At 35.8% G+C, this 24,015-nt stretch overlaps 1 protein-coding gene across 2 annotated transcripts in view; it reads right to left on the bottom strand.

The window, feature by feature from the left end:
- Nucleotides 1-2,179: 2,179 nt before the first annotated feature.
- Nucleotides 2,180-24,015, bottom strand: part of fand (Pre-mRNA-splicing factor SYF1 fand) — a 385,689-nt gene continuing 363,853 nt past the window's right edge. For both annotated transcript variants that reach the window (XM_090368673.1, XM_090368674.1), the window contains 2 exons: nucleotides 2,492-2,604; nucleotides 2,180-2,404 (listed from right to left, as the gene is read on the bottom strand). In XM_090368673.1, the coding sequence (XP_090224799.1) occupies nucleotides 2,337-2,404; nucleotides 2,492-2,604 (181 nt within the window). In that variant the 3' untranslated portion in view covers nucleotides 2,180-2,336. The remainder of the gene's footprint in view (nucleotides 2,405-2,491; nucleotides 2,605-24,015) is intronic.

Below are 24,015 nucleotides of genomic sequence, written 5' to 3'. Positions count from 1 at the left end.
TTGCAGAAACCGTTGAAATTAAATTACACGAGAATTCTGTTAATGTTCGGCGGCCATATTTGATCTCCGATGCGTGGACCTTTACGCGCATGCGCGAAGACACATAATCACTCTTTAAGGTGCAGGTTTAGCCTGATTCGGTAATTTTCATTCCTGTGATCACGACAGTCGGTCGAAAAGCATTGTCAGCTTCAGGAAGGAAAATCGTTTTGAATATTTTCGTTAGATTCTTTTAATTGCGTTAATTTGAATTTTAATTGTTTTGAATTGATTTTGAATTGAGTTAAATTGATTATTTAATTATTTATATTTTACTTTAATATATTGGTAAGTTGTCGATTTTTTTCGTTTTTTCCGTTTTAATTTCTGGATGGTATCACACGGAAGTGTTCCACGTACTATATTGAGGTAAACTCCTCTTATTAATTTACTAATATTATCAACGTAGAACATATTGAGTATTACAGCTCTGATTCATACTATCTAATTGCCAAGTTCCATATGAGCAAGTAATGGTAGAGCAAAGTCTATTCATTGTTGCCAATCCCAAGACACTTCTTGTACGGGAATCAGCATAAAATTAGTTGAAGCACTTTACGTACAGTAGACCAAGGAAGGTACAAGTCTCCTGGTACTACTGATAGGTAGTGTTTCACATTCTAACCCGGAGGCCATTACAACCACCACTTCATCCACTACCTCCATTCCAACACATGGTCGTCCCCTGCCTGGAATTACACCTTACTCCCCGGTCGCTTCAAATTTATTTATTAGTTTTCGAAGTCCCACTGACGTCAAAGGTTCTTTACGCAAATATTTAAGTTTCCAATATTTGCGTAGTGCTACATTAGTGTTACTATTATTCTGGTAGAACAGTACGTTCCTTTTCTGTAAGAGTGCTAGACGGTGGCGTTGGTTTTTATTTAACAAGATGTCATTTACGTAAGCAACAACTTTTACATATGTGCTATTTTTCCCCTGGTGATGGAAATCTGAACTAATTTATTTTTTCTTCTACAAATCACTTCCCCATTCCCTAAAGGACAAACCCACCGATTTTCACAGCGCTAACTCTAACAGTTTGATGTTAGGTTCTCCTGAATAAGCAAAATTATTTTATAACCACTCGGCAGATATAGCAAGTGGTTATAAAATAACTTTGCCTAAAGAGGCAAAAAAAAAACCTGGCATTTATGTTATTCAATAACATATAAATGTGCTTTTAAAAATGTGCATGACTATTATAACTGTATTTGGTGATTTCCTTATTTTTGAATGTATATTGTTTTTGCATTATCCTACATGGGGAATTTTTATAATCAAGTTTGGTGAGTATCCATTATTTTTTCTGAGGATTGGATTACTTCTTTAATTATTTACTGGTAATTAATGTCTTTGAGATTGAGTTTTTTTTAAAAATAAATTTCTAAACTGTCTTGTATTCTGTTAATTCAACACCCAAAAATTGCAGTTTATTGTAACCGCCATTGTATTATACTTAATTTTCTATTCAAATCAGGGAAAAAATGAAATTCAGAATTATTTTAATTTAAAATGACAGAATTTGTTACTGTCAATGGCAAAATGAAACAGTCTTTTGTGGGACATTTTAATGTAACTGTTCAAATGTTAAACTCACCGTATCTTACTTGTAATTTTAAATAGTTCATTATGGTGGTAATTATTAAAACAGAAAAGGTCATTTTGCTTAGTGGTCATTTTCATAATACATGAAAGTTTTACATTTCAGCTCAATTTTTTTTTTTACATTTTTCCTCTGCTGAACCTTACACAACCAAAATTCCATTATTCAGCATTCTGAGTTCTGTAATTCCTTGAGAATCTTTCTCTTTCCTGATTAGAACTTTAGTTTATTGAGTGACTGGTGTCTTCTCAGAATGAAACTAGAAACACTGTGATTGTATTTTCCTAACTTAATTGCAGCAGCCAATGCATTTTTTTTAAATATCTCAGGCAGACAAGATCAAAAAAATATAACACCAGTTTCAAATAGTCTACTGATGGGTATATGACGTAATGAGAATTAACCAGTGAAAACTTATCTAGCAATATAAAATTTTTCTTATTTTGAATAAATTATACAATTGGCTGTTTGTATTTATAGAATACCTTTGTGAATTAAAAAATTTAGGCTAGTATTAATAAACATTATCCAGTAATAAAAAAAAAATTAATTCCTTTTAGATTCAAGATACAGTTGATCGTATTTCTACAAGCATAGAGCAGCTGGAACATATCCAAGGAATTAAATCTTATCCTAAAATCATTCTTCAACTGAAGTCTCTCTCTACCAGGTTGGCTGAACTGGGCGATCTTTAATCTTCTTCCTTCCTTAAGCATCCAAATACTTCAGTGGGAATTGATCTTTGTTCTAGCTGTACTTCTGTTGAGAGAAGATTGAAATAGTATATATATTTATACAATGTATCCAGAACAATTCTTTTAATTTTACTGTATTAAACTACCTTACCTTCTATTTTTTCATTGTCATCAGAATCGTAGTCATCATCAATGTTTATTTCTTCTGGGTTGGCTGCCTTTGTCATTTCAGAAAGTTCATCTTCATCCTGTGTTGTACTACCTCTATTCAAAAAAATAATTTAATACCATCAGTATGAACTTTTACATCAAATATAAGGTAGCAATCACTTAAACTGTACTTTTCTCCTTTTGAAATACAATGCTTATTATCAATGAAATACACAGGGGGGGGGGTTATCCTCCTGCTTGATCATGCTAATCAATTCCCCCACCCAAGCACATTGTCACATACGAGCAGAGTTGTGTATTTTGAGACTCTACTGTACTGGGTATTTATAGCAAAAACAGCAGGAAATGTGAAAACAACTGTAACGCATTCCAAAGTGAAGATAGTAGTGTCCAGACTATCTCCCCTCCCAATTCTTCTCAAAATGTGTCCTTTCAGCTGTTACTACCAGTTTGCTTCAGAAACAATGATTTAGCTGAATATGGAGGCAGTGTAACTGTGACTTGACTAAAATTTGAAACTATTCTGTTGGTAGCACAGATGCTAACATAATAAAATAATCATCATAATAATTTACATATACACCGATGATCCAAAAATTACCAGTGAGTTGTGATAGTATTATGCAACAAGGCATAATAAGTTATGAATTGGTAATGTACTATAAAGATAGTGAAATATCACCATATATCTGTAACTTATTACAACTTGTTGTGTTTATTTTATTAGTATAACTGCTATGTACACCAACTGGCATCTCTCATATTGTGGAATTACATTTCACAACTGGGTTGGCATGATTGCAAAACTGGGGTACCTACCCACTCACCGATGATAGGCCAACTAACCTTGAAACTGTGCTGTCTGGGTGGTGGTATCTCCCGAGAATAAGTAACAATAGTCTTCTCTATTGGTGAAGCATTACTTATTCAAGGTAGTGCAATACATGGTACCTCACTGTGAAGGAGTAGTCACAATAAGAGATACAATTAAATAAATGCCCTTTATATTACGTGTAGTTTTTTTCCATTACAGTAAATATATGGTGAAATTTCACTGCTATCTTTATAGTAGAATACTGTAATATAATTTACTTTATCCTGTGAAGCTTTTCAAATATAGTGAATATGATAACCAGAATGTTGATCAATCTATTTAAATGCATTTAATGGAGAGGCCTAATAACTATTTGTCAGCAAACAGTTGTTTTATCTATCTGCCTGGAAGAAAGAAAATTACGTTATAAAACAATTTAATTGTGCTTTATGATTGAAGTTGAAAGTTTTGCTTTGCATTATTGTAAAATAAAATTTCTCTCTTTCTTTTCTAATAATATTCTCTTTGTTTACACTCCATCGGCACAAAATTAAGACTTGCTGGTGAAAAAAAATTTTTATGTATCTTTTCACAATGTGGCTAAATTTAATGAGGCCAAGTTTCTCGGAGAAAAAAATTCCTCCAAGAAACCTGTGTTCTACCTGTGTGTTTCATCCAACAAATAGACCACAGAATACACACAATTTACAGGCATATTATATATGGTGCAATGTGGTCTAAGTTACTGATGCATTCAAAAACCCAAAAAGAATCAACTGAACAAATACCTCCACCTACCAGTGTTTGAACCAATAAATCAACAGTCAAAAGACTGTACAATAGAAATTAAGACAGATGTTTTGGTTCCACCAGATATATTCATATCTGACGGGCAACCACCTGACAAATACAGGCAAAGCCATAGTAATCAATGCAGATTCATTAATTACTATGGCTTTAACTTATGTATTACAACCTCTACTGGAAACGTAACTTAAATATTACAACCTCCACCTGCCTACTGGAAACAAACCTTGCCCCCCCCCCTCCAAATTCCACTATCTATAAAACTTTAAAGATAATGGATGAAGTACTATGAAGGACTTTTTAGAAGACCAGTTGGAGTTCAAGATGGTGGAGAATTTCGGTGTGGAAGACTCAGGCTTAAAAGTTTCGCTTAGGGAAGTGGAAGGGAACTCTTACTAAAGGAGGGAAGGAATGGCAAATCACCTGGACCTGGAGGAGTTTATATGGAACTTCTGAAATACAGAGGAAGAGGAGTGGCTATTTTGATACAAAAACTGTTAAATGGTATACTCTGGAGAAGAAATACCGAAAGAAACGACAACAGGATATATTACATCAATTTATAAGAAGGGTGATCAGAAAAGCTTTTCAAATTACAAAGGAATGTGTCCTGAACTCGCTGTTAAAGATTCTTGGAAAATTGATCAGGAACCATTTAGAAGCCCGAATCGAGGTGTCAGAAGAACAAAGTGGTTTTTCAGCTGGGAAGTCAAAGTCATGTGTAGACCACAACAGATCCTTGAAAAATGTCAATCGTAAGGAAAAGAAATCTTTGTGATTTTCATTGCCCTTGAAAAGGCATATGACAGTGTTCCAAGAAAACTCTTATGGGAAGCACTGAAAGAGCTTGGTGGATAATTGATTAACATCATTAAGGCAATTTACAGGAATAATAGATGCAGAATTAAAGTGGGATCAACTTTGTCACCTGAATTCCACATTTTAAAAGGCTTATTACATGGCTGTTGCATGTCACCGACACTTTTCAAATTTTATATCGACATCTGCTTAAGATCCTGGTTAAAAAAAAATGCAATAAAATGGGATTGCCGATATTCACAATTTGCTTATTGCAGATGATCAGGTGGTGATAGTACAAAGCTTAGAAAATGCAGACTATGCATGTTGTCAATTGTTTGAGGAATATAAACGATGGGGTCTAAAAATCAATTTTAGCAAGACTGAAATGTTGTCTTCAGGATCAGGACACATTCTAAATACTGAAGGTTTTAAAATCAAAAAAGTGGATAAATTCAAATATTGGGGATCAATCTTACAAAGTGATGGATCATCCCAAGCAGAGATCAATTGCAGAAATATTCTCAATAAAACAGAAACTTATATTTCAAACGATTGTACAGTCTTTTATTGTATGAAGTGGAAACCTGGACATTAAATAGGTGAAAAATAGGAGGCAAAGAGAAAACAAATAGTTCTCCACAGAAATGGATTTTTGAAGAAGCTCAGCAAGAACTTCTAGAAGAGACAGAAAAACAGAATGAAGACATAAGAGAGAAAATGGAAGTGAAAAAGAATATTATTGATATTATAAAAGAAAGGCATTTAATATGGTATGGACAGGTAAAACAGATGTAAGAAACCAGATATCCAAAGGCTATCCTGGAATGGATACCTCCAGGAAGGAAAAGAGGAAGACATGGATGAATGGAGTGCTTGACAGCCCGAGATTTAACTGACCAAGACACCTCGAACCACACTTTATGGCCGAGAAAAAATCCTACCAAAAAATAACTTATACGCTAAGGAAACCCATTGTAAATGGAAACACTCCATTATTGAAAGAAAAATTTATTATATTTTCTAACTGAAGAAGGCTGTCCACTCAGCCGAAAGCTCTTTATATTTATATATTAACCGTACTTGTATGCGTATTATGCAATTAAAAACCGCTCTGAGGAATTATAATTTTTCTTTCAATAACATGAATCCAGAGCGCATAGGCCTCTTTCACCATATTCGGAAACACTCCAGTGGAAGAAGATAAAACTTTATACCATATATAGAAAAGATAGAGCATCCAATGCAGCACGTTGAAAAGTATTAATACTAATTAACTGCAGAATTCCCTCTAAGCTTCTTTCAACTCATGTAATGTTTCCCATTACATTAATGATTGTCAGTATATCTTCTAGAAAATCACACATATGCTTTCTCAGAACTTTATCTTATTCAGCAACTTCCTCCACTTTTCTGTATTCTTAATGGGCATTATCTGCTGTGGAACTCACTACAACTAGAAAAGCAAAATCAACTAATAAAAAGGTGTGGCTATTAAATAATAGCTATACCTGTTGCAATAAAATAAATATAATGAAATATTTTGTATCTTACAAGTCCCCTTCAAAATAATGGAACAGTGTGTGCAAGCATTGGGCTTGCACACACTGTTCCATATGTTTCTCTCAAGCACAAAAACATTTCTGGAACTCATCTTCTATAAGTTCCTTTTAAGCCTCCGATCGTTTTTTTTTTTTTTTTTCTGAATGTCTTCAATGGATTGAAAAGGGGTTACCTTAAGTACACTTTCAGTTTAGGGAAGAGAAAAAAAGTCACAAGGTCTGACAAGTAAGGTGAATGTTTACACACACAGATTCGTTTTTTTGGACAGAAACTCACAAAGAGAGAGAGCACACTGTCTTCATCCAACCATCCTTCCACAATTCAGGTCTCTTCCTTTGAATTCTTTCATCCACTTTGTTAGAACTGCTATGTAGTATGTTTCATTGTCAGTCTGATTTGGTGGGACGAATTCAGCGATAATAATTCCTTTTTTATGAAAGAAAACAAGAAGCATGGTTTTGACATTCTTCCTTTTTTAGTCTGGTCAACTTTCATTGCAAGTAATTACAGTAATCAGAAAGTTTGGCTCTTCTTAACAAACTTGGAGTCTTTATTCCAACTTTTTTTTGGCACCATCTTGGAACACACCTTACTTGTGCTTAAATTTTCAGTTAAAATTCATCTAACTGTTCCTTTGCCCATACTGAGTTCTGATGCAACCATTCTAATGCTTAAACAACTATTACTTCTACACAATGTCTTTATTCAGTTGATATGTTCATCACTTTTGATAGATACTGGATGGTCTGCCATTCACCATCTTCCACTTTTTCTTTTCCTTCTAAAAATCTTTTATGTCATTCAAACACGTAAGCTCTTGACATAGTATCTTCCCCATGAAGTTAGCATTAGTAGAGTCAAACAATGCAAGAAAGCAAGCTTATGCAGCATCAGCAAAAAAAAAAAAAAAACCCTCCCATTTCACCCCTCTAAATGCCTGTCCAAAAGTTGACGTACAACTCATTACGTTCAATTAGTGTTTTCTTTAGTTATGTTAAAAATTTGAGGTTGAGTCCTTGTTCACTTGTTTTGTCTGTCATGTTTCCAGCAAACTGCAAAAACACAAGGTAATGAATACCTGTCCCAATAGTTGAATAGCAATCAATATCCAGTGACTGGAACAATTTTCAACTACAAGGGGTTTCCAAAAAAAGTAAGGTAACACATTTTTTCTCTCGATGATGTTTAATAATATGGAGTTGAAATTACACACCAAAAAATAAGTGAACATGCACTACTTCTCCATAAAGTCTCCAGTTTAATTGATGCACTTGTCCCAACAATGGATCAGTTTATCAATACCAGTACTGAAGAAGACTGTGCCCACACGCAGTAACACCCACATCGCATCGCCTCATGAACTTCCTCATCTGTGGTGAAATGATTTTCTGAAAGGTGTTTTTTCAGAGGGCCGAACAAATGAAAGTCTGAAGGTGCTAAGTCTAGGCTGTAGGGAGGATGTGACAGAGTTTCCCAACGACTACAGCTCAACCACTCATAAGTGGTGTGGGCAGTGTGTGGAGTTGCGTTGTCGTGCAACAATATCACGCTGATTGTCAGGAGTCCTGGTCATTTGCACTGAATATTGACTTTCAGTTTTTCCAACTTTGTGCTCTAATTGTTCCTCCCTTCGGCAAGAAATCCACCAACAGAACACTGTAGCCATGACTTTTCGGACACTGGGAACAGTTTTGAATACACCTATGACCTGGATACATCCAGGTCATGGAGACTTGTTTGCTCTCCGGGATAAAGCGATGAACCCACATTTCGTCTGCTGTGACTATGCAAGTGAGAAAATCCTCTCTGTTGCTGTATCGCAACAGGTTCTCCAGACACATCCATGCATTTTGCTTTGTCCTCCACTGACAATTGTCGGGGCACCCAGTAGCAGCACACCTTTTGAAAGCCAAGGACATTGTGAACAGTTGACTTACTCAAGTTCACTATTTGTGCAATTTCACTCACCTGTTTTCAAGAAGGATAGCCTTATGTGAAAAATGTTGTCTTCTGGCTTGCCCGATGTCAATCTTCAATGTCAACATGGCCTGCTTTAAATTCATTGCACCAAAAGCACACCTGCTTCTTTGTCATCACCTTTTTGCCATACACAGCAACCAGTTCAGGATGAATGTCACTTGGCGAAGATCCTTTTGCTAGCAAAAAGCGAATAACTTCACAAACACCTGTTTTGGACCACACTTGCACAGTAGCCACTATTTTGCAATTGGAATCTGCTGTGAGGTAACAGTACCGCAACACTGGCAGTCTTTTTGAACGTTATTAAAGGGTCTATCTGTCCACTGCTTTTCATCTCATTCCCTTTCATCATTATTAAGAAAAAAAATGTGTTACCTTACTTTTCAGAAACCCCTTGTAATACACCTTCATGAACTGAAAAAAGAATAATTACATGGTGGAGAACTAACAATGCCAACTGGAGTCTATATCAAAAAAATGCCAACCGGGACCGGGCAGGTAAAGTGCCTGCCTGGAAACCCAAAGGTCACGGGTTCGAATCCTGCTTCAGGCTTGGATATTATGATGGCGAGGTCCAACCGTACTCTCCGGTTGGACCTCACAGCCACGATAACGAAGGAAGCAGAAAAAAACTGGTTCCTTCGTGTATTGCTCAATGTCATATGATAAAAAAAAAAAAAAAAAAATCAGAAAAATGCAGTTTTATCTCACAGAAAATAATGAATGCAACTAAAATTGTTATATAGTTGGCAGCTCTCTCTCCTGCTTTATTAAAGGATAAAGAATTCAGTAAACTAATATCTGGTTTTGCTTATTTTTTTTTTATTTTTTTTTAATTGTAAAGCTAATTCTTGTACGTTACATTTTTTGGGTTTATTGTAAATTTAACAATGATTGTTACAAGACCCACATTGAAACTTCATCTAAGGATATTGTGATTAAGTAGAAAGAGGGTAGGCAATTCCTATGTGAGTCACAAATTCATTCCTTATACATATGGCGAAATTTAATGAAAGTCTGATCTAGTTGATAATCGCGGCTCAACTGATGGTTCCTTTCTTTGTTCCTGAAGTAAGGAGGGTACAGATCTCAATTTAAAACTTGGTGCATTACTAGAAGATAAGTCAATGAAGCGTGCTTTCACTATAAGCAATAAACTGGTGAGAGCAATTGGCTCCTAATGATATTCTTCTGCCATTATGATGGATTAGGTCAGTCCTTCTGACAACACCAGATCTATATAGAGTAACCTCTTGTGCAGGACTGATTCAAATGATCTGGTTAAAATCCAAGTAAACAATACTGAAATTATCTCCTACATTCAGCTCATGAGTAATTTTGTTGAAATATCCAACAAGGTTGGTTAAACATGATTTTCTCTTTACAAAACTGTTATGATATTCTGAAGGAAATTTATAGCTAAATGATCCTGTAGGTCACTCTTGATTATTGCCTCTGATTTTCTTTACCACTGAAATCAGACTGATCAGTCAGTAGTTCTCACTTCAGTCTTAGAAATGCCTTGTATTGGAGATATTGGCACTTCTCCACTCCCATGGAATCTCTTCCAAGTCCAGTGATGCCCTTGTAATTAACCTTAATTGTTTTATGTACTCTTCTCTCTTGCTACCTCCCTCAAAATTACTGGTCATGAGGTCTGCACTGCCAAATGGTCAAGAGCACATAACTACATACTTACGATTATCTAGGGCAGTGGTTTTCAACCTTTTTATAATAACGGCACCCCTAAGTAATTTATTTTATTTTGTGGCACCCATACTCAATTTTCTGCCTGTTAGATCCGATTCTTTCTCTCTCTCTGTATATATATATATTATATGTAAACAATAATATAATTATAAAAATTACATTTCATAATACAAATTATATATATATATATATACACAGTATATAATTTTATTCTTTATATGGAGGTACTAAGCCAGCATCAATTATAGATCACCAAAAAATTAAAAAGATACTGTACACCTTTTTATAATGAAATAAACATATAAATTAAAAAATAATAAGTTTAAGTAACTTAAAACCAAATTATGTGGTGCCCCGGTTGAAAACCACTGATCTAGGGGTATAAACAGAAAACTTATTTATTTTTATGTGATCAAATGAAGTAACCTAACTCACCTTTAGCCTTTTTTTTTTTTTACATCTCTTCTGAAATTTCAACATTGCTAATTTCAGCTTTCCAGCTTCACTCAGCCAGTTTCATCTCACCAGGAAGTCTGTAAATTTGTCTTTTGTATGTAAATATTGATGCAAAGTACTGCTCAATTCATTCAGAACATCATGTGGTTATCTAAACCTTTCCCACACCCATTGCATACAAGGGTCAATCTGATTCATTCTACACTTCTCTTCTTTATATATGTGCTAAACTCCTTGTCCCTATTCTTTGCTCTTTTAGCCAATGATTCCTTATACTCTTCCTTTGCCAACCTAACCTTTTCTATTGCACTATTATAGATAAACTTATAGCTGCTATAAGCTTCAGTACTTTTTTGTAACTCTGTAATTATTCCATGTCATCTATTTTGCTCTAGTATATCATCCATCCATCTTCCTCGTGCTATTTTTTCTTAATGGTATATATGTATTTTAATCTGTGTACTATCCCCACAGTTGATAGAGGTCATGCACTGCTCTTAATCTGTCATAAACTACTTTCCTGAAATGAAAATGCATTCCTTTGCCTTTAACAACTACTGTCTCTCTCTCTCTCTCCTCATCATTCACTCCCTGCTAATGGTTCCTATGATATCATCTGAATAATGGATGATGATCAGATCTATTCTGGATGTTCTTGCCTCTAAGACTTTTCATAAAAAGCTCATACAAATAACAATGATCCAGTTGATTTAAAAATTTTGTTCCCCATAGTGAATTCCCTCCAACTTACTCCAGTCAATTAGGGACAAACTGAAATCATTCATAACAAGGCATTCACACTTGCACACTATTTCCATGTAGAAGCTCTCATCATAATGTTAACAATCTTCTGCTTCCAACTAAGTCAAACCACACAAATTCTATAATAGCATTCATAACTTCTAAATCTGCAAAAACTTTTGTCACACTTGGGCTGCTTCTCAAGAAAAACGGTCCCACCACTACCATTTCCATAAACCCCTTACTTTCGAAATAAGCCATACATATCACAATGAAACTCATCATCCCCTATTTCAGGGCAGCACCAGCAGTCCTAATGGGTCTTTGAATTTACTCATTTTATGACCCTCCTGATAGTACTGTAAACTCAGTAAAGAATAAGTATCGTATATTTTTTTTTATCCTGAAGTTATTTAAATGTGTTTCTTTAATATCTTACCACTCACTTGAAACATTAATAAATTTTTAGAGCCATAAGTTTTTAATGTTTAAATTAAAAAAAAAAAAAAATTAACTGTTAACCGGATTTGTAATGACTACTGTCATGGTAGCAGAGGCAGGTAATGAAAGAAAGCAAGCTTATGTAGCATTAGCCAAAAAAAAAAAAAAAAAAATTTTCACACATCCATTCCCTCTAAACATCTGTCCAGTTCTTCCTTGAATTTATTTAAGCTATCAACTTCCACAACTACAGATAGAAGTTTGTTCCACAACTACCCACCTGTTGGCTAAAGACAAATTTCTGCACATCTATTCTACAACTGTCTTTCCTCGATTTGAATTTATGCACCCACAGGTTTGTAATCTGAGCAAGAGGAAGAATCCCATCAGAATTGAGCCTGTTTAACCCATCCAAGGCCGTATACACCTCAATCAGATCACCTTGCAGGTGCCTAGTCTCCAGATGCTGCAATTTGCAGGACTTGCTCAAGCAACTCTACATCATGGCAAATGAAGTTTAAAATGTAAAGTACTACATATGGGAAATAGCAACCCCAGAGCAATGTATCAACTCTGTGGTACTACACTGACAGTGGTAAAGAATGAAAGGGACCTGGGGTGGTTGTGCAGGCAGATATGAAGTTCTCTGAGCAGGGCAGACGGGCTGCAAGAGTAGCTCATGGTGTATTGTCGATGATATATAGGAATTTTTCAGCAGGGATAAGGAGGTGATTATTCCCTTGTATAAGGCAATGGTCAGGCCACACCTAGAGTACTGTATACAGGCCTGGAGGCCTCATTTCAAGAAGGATGTAGAGCTGCTGGAATGAGTACAGAGAAGGGCAACAAGATTAGTGAATGGACAAAGGGGTGCTCTTACGAAGAAAGGCTTAAGTTTTGCAAATTACAGTGTCTGGAGACTAGGCACCAGCGAGGTGATCTGATAGAGGTGTATAAAGCCTTGAATGGTTTGAGCATGCTCAATGCTGATGGGATTCTTCCTCTTGCTCAGAATAATCAACTGAGAGGGCATAAATTCAAATTGAGGAAAGACAGATGTAGGATAGACGTGCGGAAATTTGCCTTTAGCCAGCGGGTGGCTGGTTGGTGGACCAGACTTCCATCCCTTGTCGTGGAAGTTGATAGCCTAAATAAGTTTAAGGCTCAGCTGGACAGGTATTTCGAACGAATAAACCACTAAGTTTGCAGACGATACGAAGGTTGGCAGGGTTGTCAAGGACACTACTGACACTATGCTACTGCAACAGGATCTGGAAAGGTTGAGCAGATGGGCTGAGAGGTGGCAAATGAAGTTTAACATTGACAAATGTAAAGTACTACATACACCTAGTGGTTCATTTACCTGCAGATTCTTAATGCATGAAGAATCACTACTGATAATCAAATCAAGAGTATTACTACCACCAGTTGCCTCCCAAACATGCTGATGTAGAAAACAATCATCCAATAAATCCACAAAAGCCTTGCTAGTGTGTGAGTGACCAGCCCCCAAATTCCAGTCAATATCTGGGAAATTAAAATCCCCCATTATAAGACTCTCTGATTTACTGGCCCACTATTTCCCCGTACAGTTTCTTATTATACTCATCAGAGTCATTAGGCCTATAGCACACTCCTACTCTCAAATTTGATCTCCCAATGCTTATGTCACACCAAACTGACTCGACACTGCACTGTCTAGCAGTGTCAACTGGCTTCACTTCCTTGGATTTTATGTATTTCTTAACTAATAGCATAACCCCTCCTCCCTTCCTATCCTGTCTATCCTTTCTGTAGACATTGTACTCCCCAAATTCCAGTTCTGCATTCCTTATATCTGTGTGACACCACGTCTCTGAAATCCCCACAATGCCTTTGATGTTTTGAGCAATACCTCAAATTCATCAAATTTATTTACTAAACTCCTAGCATTGGTGTACACGCAAGTATACATGCACCTGTTCTTTTTCTTAGCTACCCTAACACAACCTATGTGTTTATTTGTACCCCAATGATTCCCAGCAGTCTCTGAAATATCCTGCATCTTATTTTCCAGGCTGCGGCTCATTCCAATAGAAGCAGTGCAAGAATCACTATCACCTCTGCCAGTGGCTACTGTTAATCTATTAGTCCTTGTATCCCCCCCAATCTAGCAGTTTTCCAACCCACCTAACACTGCCTCGATAGCATCAGCAAACATTCTTGCACCCTTTCTATTTAAGTGTATCCCATCCCTGTAGAAGCAGTCTCTCCTGTTAACAAGTACAGACCAGCCGGCTGAAAAAAATTCTACCCCTTGAGCCTTGCACAATCCTTCCAGGGGCGAATTGATCGACAGGGCTCTCATCATATACTCCCTCCTATCGTGTCTGGGCAGAATTGCAGACACTTTAAAATTCAACCCTAATTCACAGTTTTTTTTCAACAGTGACCTGTACTTGTTAAGTAATTCCGCCGGTCTCCTACTCTTAATATCATTAGTGCCAACGTGTACAACTATATCACCTTTTGTGCCCTTAAAAGATGATATCTGCTCTACAACATCATCAACCTTTGCCCCTGGCAGACATACCCTGGTCCTGTTCCACCTATCCTTTTTACAAAGCATGTTTCCCTGATAATAGAGTCACCAACAACTACTAGTTCCTTTGGGACCAGTGCATTCTGCCTTGGGGGCTGCTGATGTGTGGCGTGATGACCAAGTGCAAGTTCTGGCATTGGTGTGGGCAGCTGAGAGCTTGATGGGCCCCCTCACTTTTAATGCTTTGAGGGCATCCACCCTGTCCTTCAAGCTCTCATATAGGCCCATAACAATGCTGATTTCCTTGCATCGCGCACACACACACACAAAGACATCCCCCATGGCAGTGTCATGTCCCGTACCTGACTGTCCACAAACATCAAGCAAGTAGTGCATTTTAATAGGCTGTGATTCAAAGGGCAACTTCCCCCCTCAGTTCTCCCCTGAGCCACAGCACTACCATTAGCTTGAGCCTTTTGCTTTGCTGCTCTGGTCAGAGTCATGATTTCGATTTAATTTCAATAAAATTTCAATTTCAGTACAAAATTAAAAACTCTAAGCTTATATCTCAACACAGTTATAACGCTATATTTATGTTTCAGTATCGAGTGTTATCTACAATGTCCCTTTATATAACTTCCGTATCAAGTTAAGTATTAATTATTTATTTTTTACTAATTATTTATGTTACGTAACCCAAGTCGTTATATGTATAGTGAAAAGTACAATTTAATTGACAATGAAGTTCAACAAGATTAATTATCTGATTAATTTACAATATTATGTACTATACTATATTAAGCTTATGCTATCTAGTTCGACATATTTTGTATCGCGTTACAATGGCGGCTATTTACGAATGGTAAACACGTGGATTTGATACCCTTTCCGATACTAAGTAGTACCTATAAAATCTCTATCTAAATTACTTTAATCTAAGTATCGTAAATAAGAATATAAAACTACTCCAGAAAATAAGTTAACATGCCAATTTAAGCTAATAAAACAGAAAATAAATCAGAAAAACCTTCTCTGTTCCAGGAGCGGCAAAAATGTATGTTTGCACAGGCTACCCTCATTAAAACCGAAACCGAGCCTCTGAAACCGGATTCGAATATTTTCTTAGTTAGCCCTCGAATATAGTTTTTTGTTACGCACATTTTCTTTTGTTTGTTCGTTTGTCTGGATCGTTCAACTGCTTTATGTTTTAAACATGTTTTTTATTTTATTTTATATTTAGCTACGAATCTCACGGGCAAGTGGCCCAAATCTAGGAGGGGGTACCTGTTATCTTCCCACCTGTATCATGGCACGATGCAGGTGTACTCATTTATGACTGAGTGACTCGGAGCGATAGCGTAACAGAAAATGCTCAACATTTCTCCATTCCATTTATCTTGTTTGCCAGGCAAGTTATGGAACGCGCCTTATTGATGGTTACCCACTAGAACAGATTTGTTGAATATTGCATCAAATTTCAAACGTAAAATTTTTTTGCTTCTTTATTCCTATTAAATTTGCGATCAAATGTTCTCCAGAAAGCAGCTTCACCAAATTTAGCTTTTATGTAATTTTGAAAATACAATAGATTTAATTGGGGGGGGGGGGGGATTGCAAGTAAATAAATAAAAAATTTCTTTTGTGAAAATTTTGAAACTTGCCTCGTTTAGACTTTTCATTCAGTGCTTGCGGGAGTGACACATAGTATTGTGCCTTTGTTATTTTCAATATTTTTATTGAAAATTGTCGGCGATATAAATTCCTACTAATTAATATTTATTACTCTTAATATGTCTAAGATGAAATCAAATGTATGGAATTATTTTGCTCGAAAAAGCAAAGATGAAGCACAGTGTTCGAAATGTCAGAAGATAATGAAGTGGTCTGGAGGATCTACATCATCTTTGATGTTGCATTTAAAGAAAATGCATCAGATTGACATTAAACAAGATAACAGTGAACCTCCTGTAAAAATGGTAAGAACATTAGAAAACTTTATCGTTAAAAAATCTATGGAAGAAGAGATTTCAAAATTAGCTGCTTTAGATGGATTTTCTTTTATTTCAATTGCCAAGAGTGAGTTTATACAATCAAGCCTTCACCTTCAGAGAAATAAGAAAAATTACTACCAGCCTCAGTGAATGGAATTAAAAATATGGTTCAGAATTATTATAAAACTAAGAAAGAAGAACTCATTCAGCATTTCAAAAATTCATTGGTTTTGGGTGCACAGTATTAATTGACTCTAGACGAATATACGTCTATGCAAAATAAAAGGTATATGAATATAAATGTGCATTCAAAAGACAATCATTGGTCGTTAGGTCTTATTGAGCTTAATGGTTCACTTGATAGCAGAAGAACTGAGCAAATTGTGAAGGGACACTTAAAGGAATTTGGTTTGAACTTGCATGAGGATATTGTTGCCTGCACCACCAATGGAGCAGCAATGATGATTAAGTTTGGCAAGCAAATTACACCTAATCATTAACAATGTATAGCCCATTATATACATCTGTCAGTTATAGATGTACTTTATGAAAAAGCAATCAATTATGGTGCCACAGTCTCTGAGTCTCCCAAAGACAATGAAGAAAATGAAAATAATGAAGATAGTATGAATCAGAGCTGTAATACTCAATATGTTCTACGTTGATAATAATATTAGTAAATTAATAAGAGGAGTTTACCTCAATATAGTACGTAGAACACTTCCGTATGATACCCTCCAGAAATTAAAACGGAAAAAACAAAAAAATGACAACTTACCGGTACATTAAAGTAAAATATAAATAATTAAATAATCAATTTAACACAATTCAAAATCAATTTAAAACAATTAAAATTCAAATTAACTCAATTAAAATTCAAATTAACTCAATTAAAAGAATCTAACGAAAATATTCAAAACGATTTTCCTTCCTGAAGCTGACAATGCTTTTAGACCGACTCGTGATCACAGGAATGAAAATTACCGAATCAGGCTAAACCTGCAACTTATATGTCTTCGCGCATGCGCATAAAGGTCCACTCATCGGAGATCAAATATGGCCGCCGAACATTAACAGAATTCTCGTGTAATTTAATTTCAACGGTTTCTGCAATTAATAGTCGCGTATAATTATGTTGAACGTTAAGTATTTTGGCCTCGTTAAATAAAAAAGTATGTTTTTCATTAATGGCATGAAAGGCTAATTCTGACGCTGCTGAACGAGAAGCACGAACTGAGGCTTCGTGTTGATTTACACGAATATTAAGAGAAAACCACGTCGAACCTTGGTAAGACGAGTCGCAATCACCGCAAGAAATGTATACCAGATCATTAATTTGTGTTGCGCACGCGGAAAGAACCGAGCGATTTTTCAGTATAGTGTGTAACTTCCGTATAGGTCTAGCTATAATTTTAAATTCGGTATCTTTAAAGAATCTGTTAAGCTGTTTGTGCCACTGTTCAACATATGGGACAGAAATAAAGTATTTTTTGATATTACTATTGTTGATTGGTGTAGTATTTTGTATCTTATCCTTAGATTGTACCCTAATTCGGTTTATTGTGGTAATGGAATAACCCCTGTTTAAGAATCTGCTAGTTAATATTTGTATTTCTGAGTCCAAAGCAGAATCCTCGTTGAATATTTATAGGCATTAAGAAATTGATTAAAGATAATCGATCTTTTGTAGGTGAATGGGTGATAGCTATTATAATGTAGAAGCATACCGGTGTTTGTGGGTTTTCGATAGATGCTAAATTGTATTTTGTTCGAGTCCCGGGTAAGCGTGAAATTTAGAAAGTTTAATGACTTTGTATCCGTATCTTCCCTTTCCAATGTAAATTTGAGTTTAGAATGAATATTATTAAATGAATGTAAAATGTCTTGGATAGTACTACTATCGGTAATACTAGAACATCGTCTAAGTACCTCCCATAGTATGTGATACGGGGATGAAAAGGTGTCAAATGTATCTGCTCAATCGTTGAGAGATAGATCTCTGACATTAAGCCACTCAGGCTCAAACCCATTGGTAATCCAAAAATTTGTTTGTACACCTTGTCTCGAAAGGTGATGTAGTTAGCCTCAACTAACAGTTTAATTAAGTGAAAAATTTCCTTAATAGGCAGCTTCGTATAATTAATCGGTGTCAAGTTTTTATTTAACATATCCCAAATAATATCTAATGTGTATTCAACGTTTACATTCGTATATAATGAGGTAACATCTAGTGAGAATAAATTGTCATTGTCGCCGAGTCTACAGTCTTTAAGATTATTAAATAATGTATCGTAGTTCTTAATCGCAAATTGTATAACCTGTCTAAAACGTTTTATAATGTTATGGCTAAGGCTGAAAATGCTGAGTTCCTGTAGGAAACAATAGGTCGAATAGGAAATCCAGTCTTGTGTAATTTTACCTGACTGAAAAGTGCAGGAATATTGTATGTTCTGGACTTCAATTCCTCCAACTGAACCATAGTAATGTAGTCGTTTTTATGATATGTGGTTAACGTTTTATTGTATTGATTTACCAAATTGGTAAACAGTGCCGGGTCTACTTCACGATAAGTGGAGGTATCAGACACAACTGAATCTAACTTATTAATATAATCATGTTTATCTAGTATTACCACTGTATCTCCTTTATCTGCCCTCTGTATAATAATGTCCTTATTTTCCCGAAGTTCTCGTAAAGCTGAACTGTCATGTGTATTCAATTTAGGAAGTCGCGTTTCTTTTATGTTATTCACTACTTGGTTAACTTGTTGAATAAATACATCTTTTTGTGGAACATTACGAAGTCCAAATTCAATATCAATTACACATTGTTTTTTTGGCAGTTTTCGAGGTGGTAAATTATAATTTAATCCTTTGGATAAAAGTGAAATCTGGTCCTGCGATAGTGTACACGAGGAAAGATTTGTAACCTGTTGATATGTCGGTTCGTTGGATACTGGGTGAGGGGGTGTTCTTGAACTAGCCGACATATTCTGTGGTAGTACGTTATGTGTCTGGGGGGGGGGGGGATGTCACCCAACTCGTGTGAACTTGGTCGCAAGGCCGCGACAATGTGTTAGAATTTGCATGAACGTGTCTTGAACTATTCTATAATGTTTGCAACTTATTAACGTGTCTGTTTTTTTATTACTGAGGCCTATGCTTCCCGTCGCAAATCTATGGAGGTCTTCAAAACAGACCAAGCGTTCGGATGTAGATAATTTTTTAATTTATCGCGAAGCTTCCTAACCTGGGAAAGGTATTTTTGTTTATTCGAATATCGAGATTTTAAGGCAAGCTTAACAATATTACGCGATGTCGCCAGTGTTAGTTGTTTTATGCCTGAAATTTTTTGATTTAAATTCACCCTGGCAAACTTCGGAACGATGCTGTTTTGAAGGCAATATTTTAGGAAAGAAATATGGTAACTTTGGTCCGAGTACCTTAGTGTAGATTTAATGTAATTTTGTACCAAGCCATTAAAAATCTCCCATAATTGTGTGTATCGATTGTATACTACTGGAGAGACAGGAAGTGAATTGATCTTTTGTAGGTCGATTATCTTTAATCAATTAGAAATCGATTATCTTTAATCAATTTCTAAATGCCTATAAATATTCAACGACGGATTCTGCTTTGGACTCAGAAATACAAATATTAACTAGCAGATTCTTAAACAGGGGTTATTCCATTAACACAATAAATCGAATTAGGGTACAAGCTAAGGATAGGATACAAAATACTGCACCAATCAACAATAATAATATCAAAAAATACTTTATTTCTGTCCCATATGTTGAACAGTGGCACAAACAGCTTAACAGATTCTTTAAAGATACCGAATTTAAAATTATAGCTAGGCCTATAGGGAAGTTACACACTATACTGAACAATCGCTCGGTTCTTTCCGCGTTCGCAACACAAATTAATGATCTGGTATACAACATTTCTTGCGGTGATTGCGACTCGTCTTACCAAGGTTCGATGCGGTTTTCTCTTAATATTCGTGTAAATCAACACAAAGCCTCAATTCGTGCTTCTCGTTCAGCAGCGTCAGAATTAGCCTTTCATGCCATTAACGGAAAACATACTTTTTTATTTAACGAGGCCAAAATACTTAACGTTCAACGTAATTATACGCGACTATTAATTGCAGAAACCGTTGAAATTAAATTATACTAGAATTCTGTTAATGTTCGGCGGCCATATTTGATCTCCGATGCGTGGACCTTTACGCGCATGCGCGAAGACATATAATCACTATTTAAGTTGCAGGTTTAGTCTGATTCGGTAATTTTCATTCCTGTGATCATGAGTCGGGCGAAAAGCATTGTCAGCTTCAGGAAGGAAAATCGTTTTGAATATTTTCGTTAGATTCTTTTAATTGTGTTAATTTGAATTTTAATTGTTTTAAATTGATTTTGAATTGTGTTAAATTGATTATTTAATTATTTATATTTTACTTTAATGTACCGGTAAGTTGTTGATGTTTTCGTTTTTTCCGTTTTAATTTCTGGAGCGTATCATACGGAAGTGTTCTACGTACTATATTGAGGTAAACTCCTCTTATTAATTTACTAATGAAAATAATGAAGATAGTAGTGATGATGAAGAAGTTGAAGAAAGACAGAAAGTCATGCTTTATCAAACCGACTTTCCGATGAGCTCATTTATTTCTTCAATCCAATGGCCAATATTGCACAAACTATTAACAAAGTCAGAAAAATTTGCAAGCTTTTTCGAAAATCGCCTACCAAAAATGACATATTACAAAATTTTATTAAGGCAAAATTTAATGGGAAAGAATATAAACTTATATTAGATTGCAAGACTAGATGGGATAGCACATTCTATATGATTGAGAAATTTTTGAAATTAAAAAATTGCATTCCAAATGCTCTATGTGCTGTACTGTCAACTGAAGCTCTGTCTGACAATGACTGGAAAACACTTGAATTGCAATGTGAAACTTTGCGACCAGTTGAAATGATTCTGAAGGCTGTAACGTCAGAAGATACAGACTTACTTAAAGCAGTCTTCAATAGAATTTTTGCTTGCTAAGCTTGATACAGCAGAAAACCCATTTGCTTTAAAGTTTCCCCAAAGCCTTTTGCAGCGTTACAAAGCAAGATGAAATTGCCAAACTGTGGCTTTGCTGAGCTATCTACACATCCCCAAAAAGTTTAGGAAAGAAGATTCAGGTTCAAGAACTTTTGATTTTCCAAGTAAGCAAGTTTTGAAAAAGCACGCTGAAGAGATTTATCAGAGATTATTTGCAAAACATTCCGAAGGAGTCAGCATTGAATGAAGAAACTGAAAATAAACGAATTGTTCTTTTAGAAGAAAACAAAGACTCGTCTAGTTCCGATGTTGGAGATACACTGATGCGAGAGTATGATAGTGTAATAAAGAGATTAACTGAAGAGCCTTCAAAATATCTGAGTGAATTGGAAATCAGCAAAGAATTTAAACTTTTGGAGGCAACTAGCAGTAGAAGTGAAAAGATGGAGAAAGTTTATAGAGCACTGCTGACCATTAAGCCAACAAGTGTCCAATCTGAGAGTGTTTTCGATCACTGGTCTCTTTAACACAAAAATAAGGTCAAGTCTATCAGGAAAAATGCTTAATATACTGTGTTTTTTAAAGGATCATTTTCAGAAAAAAGCTGAGCAATAAATAGTAAAGTAATTTCCCCAAGCTGTTTTTTTTTTTTTTCACATTATTTTTATTTATTTATTTATTATTATTATTATAGGGCTTATTATTTTTTTGTTTACTATACGAGAAGATAGTTTTTATTCAAAGGATTTGAATACAATTTGTAATTTCGTATAATCTCAAGCCGGTTACTTTTTTTGGAGCATTTTAATTTTTTTATTTTTTTTACTATAAGAGGTGATAGGTTTGGTTTAAAAGATTTGATTACGATTTGTACAATCTACCAAGATAAAATAAATACCTGTGTTATAAGCTTTTAATTATTTTTCATAAGTCTGAGAAAATCGGTTTTAAAACCGGTTGTAAGAGTAAACTTCGGTTAAACTCGGTTTTGAAATTTCTCAGTTTTATGCAAGCCCTAATTATGAGATATAAATAATATTTATAGATAAAATATAAGTAATAAAATAAAAATTTAACTTAGTATTTCGTTCCTGTTGAGCCATCTTTGGAATATGTAGTAATGCCACTCCCCCCCCCACCACCACCACCATTGATGTTCTTTGACAGTGGCATAATGGAGCAGCATTAATGGGATGGGCATGATGGAGGGTCAAACTGGTTTTGCACGTTCTTAGGCCTCAGAAAAGAACTGCAGCAATGACATCTAATGAGTCTTTCTCCCTTCTAACATATTGTAGTAGGACTTCAATATCTTAGTAACAGCTCTTTGGCTGGAAGAGCTGCATTCCCAGTCACATAGAGTTTCATTATCACATAGTTTCACAGCCAGTTTGTATTTGTGCCAAAGCTAATTGAAGTGTCTTTGTGGTGAGGGTCCTAATTGGCACAATCTCCTGGTTTTCCTCCTCAGAATCCTGTTTAGCCAGTTGTGTAGCCAGCTCTTCTAATTCCTCCTTTGAAAGAGGCTCACCATGGCTTTGCAGCAACTCACTGACATCATCATCCTTGTCAAGACCAAGATCCTCGGCCATCCGAGTGACATCTTCACCCATTGCTGACACTGGCTCAAACTGAAGAAAGTAAGATTCTGCATTAGGCTAAAATTTCCTCCAAATGCCATTCATGCATGATTGTGTCACTTCTTTCCAGGCTGCAGCAATGTTACTTATGGCCTTAGGATGTTGTAGGATCTCCAGTAGTCCCTCACTGTCATCACTGAGTTAGATGCCTGCACTGCCTCGACAATGCCTTTGAAGGTCGTATGTCAATAGTATGCCTTGCAGGTCACAATAACACCCTGATTCGTTGGCTGCAACAGTGAGGTGGTGTTGGGTGACAAATAAATGACGTTCACATTCAGAACATGTTAGAGATATCTTCAAGGTTGGCTGGATGTCCTGGAGCATTGTCAAGAACTAAAACATTTTTGGACAATTTGTTTGCTGCACAAAAGTATAAAGTGTACCATTCACTAAAAAGGGTCTGAGTCACCCACGCTTTCTTCTTAGTATGTGGATTCTCTGAATGGTGCATCAACATCAGCTTTAACTTAAAAGTACCTGATGCATTACCACCCAGAAGTAATGTAAGCCAATCTTCTTCAGCCTTAAAACCAGGGGCAGACTCCTCTTCACAGGCTAGGTACATCCTACCAGGCATCTTCTTCCAGTACAGCCCCGTTACATGAACATTAAAGACCATCTGAGGAATAGCAGCCTTCATCCATTACTTTGGGAATACGGTAGAATATTCCTCAGCAGTTGGCGCTAGCAGCCTCACCAGTAATTTTTACATTGTGAATTCTATCCAGTTTTTGATCCGGAAAAACTAGCCCCTGCTAGCCGAAAATGATTCAGTCCCTACCAATTCGTCATTGATTTCATTGGACAAGCTCCTTGCCTTGTCCATAACCACAGCCTGTGTTACAGGAATGTTATTTTGGCTCATATCGTCTATCCACAGGATTAATAACTTCACCATTATCTTGCTTCTTATTCAAGGAGCAAGATAACTGCAAAGATGGAGAAGTTATTAGTCATTATCTTGCTCCTTGAATAAGGT

The sequence above is a fragment of the Mastigoproctus giganteus genome, chromosome 2, assembly GCF_048544385.1.
Source record: "Mastigoproctus giganteus isolate SK-2022 chromosome 2, ASM4854438v1, whole genome shotgun sequence".
Lineage (NCBI taxonomy): Eukaryota > Metazoa > Arthropoda > Arachnida > Uropygi > Thelyphonidae > Mastigoproctus > Mastigoproctus giganteus.
This window is presented reverse-complemented; position numbering and strand designations above follow the sequence as displayed.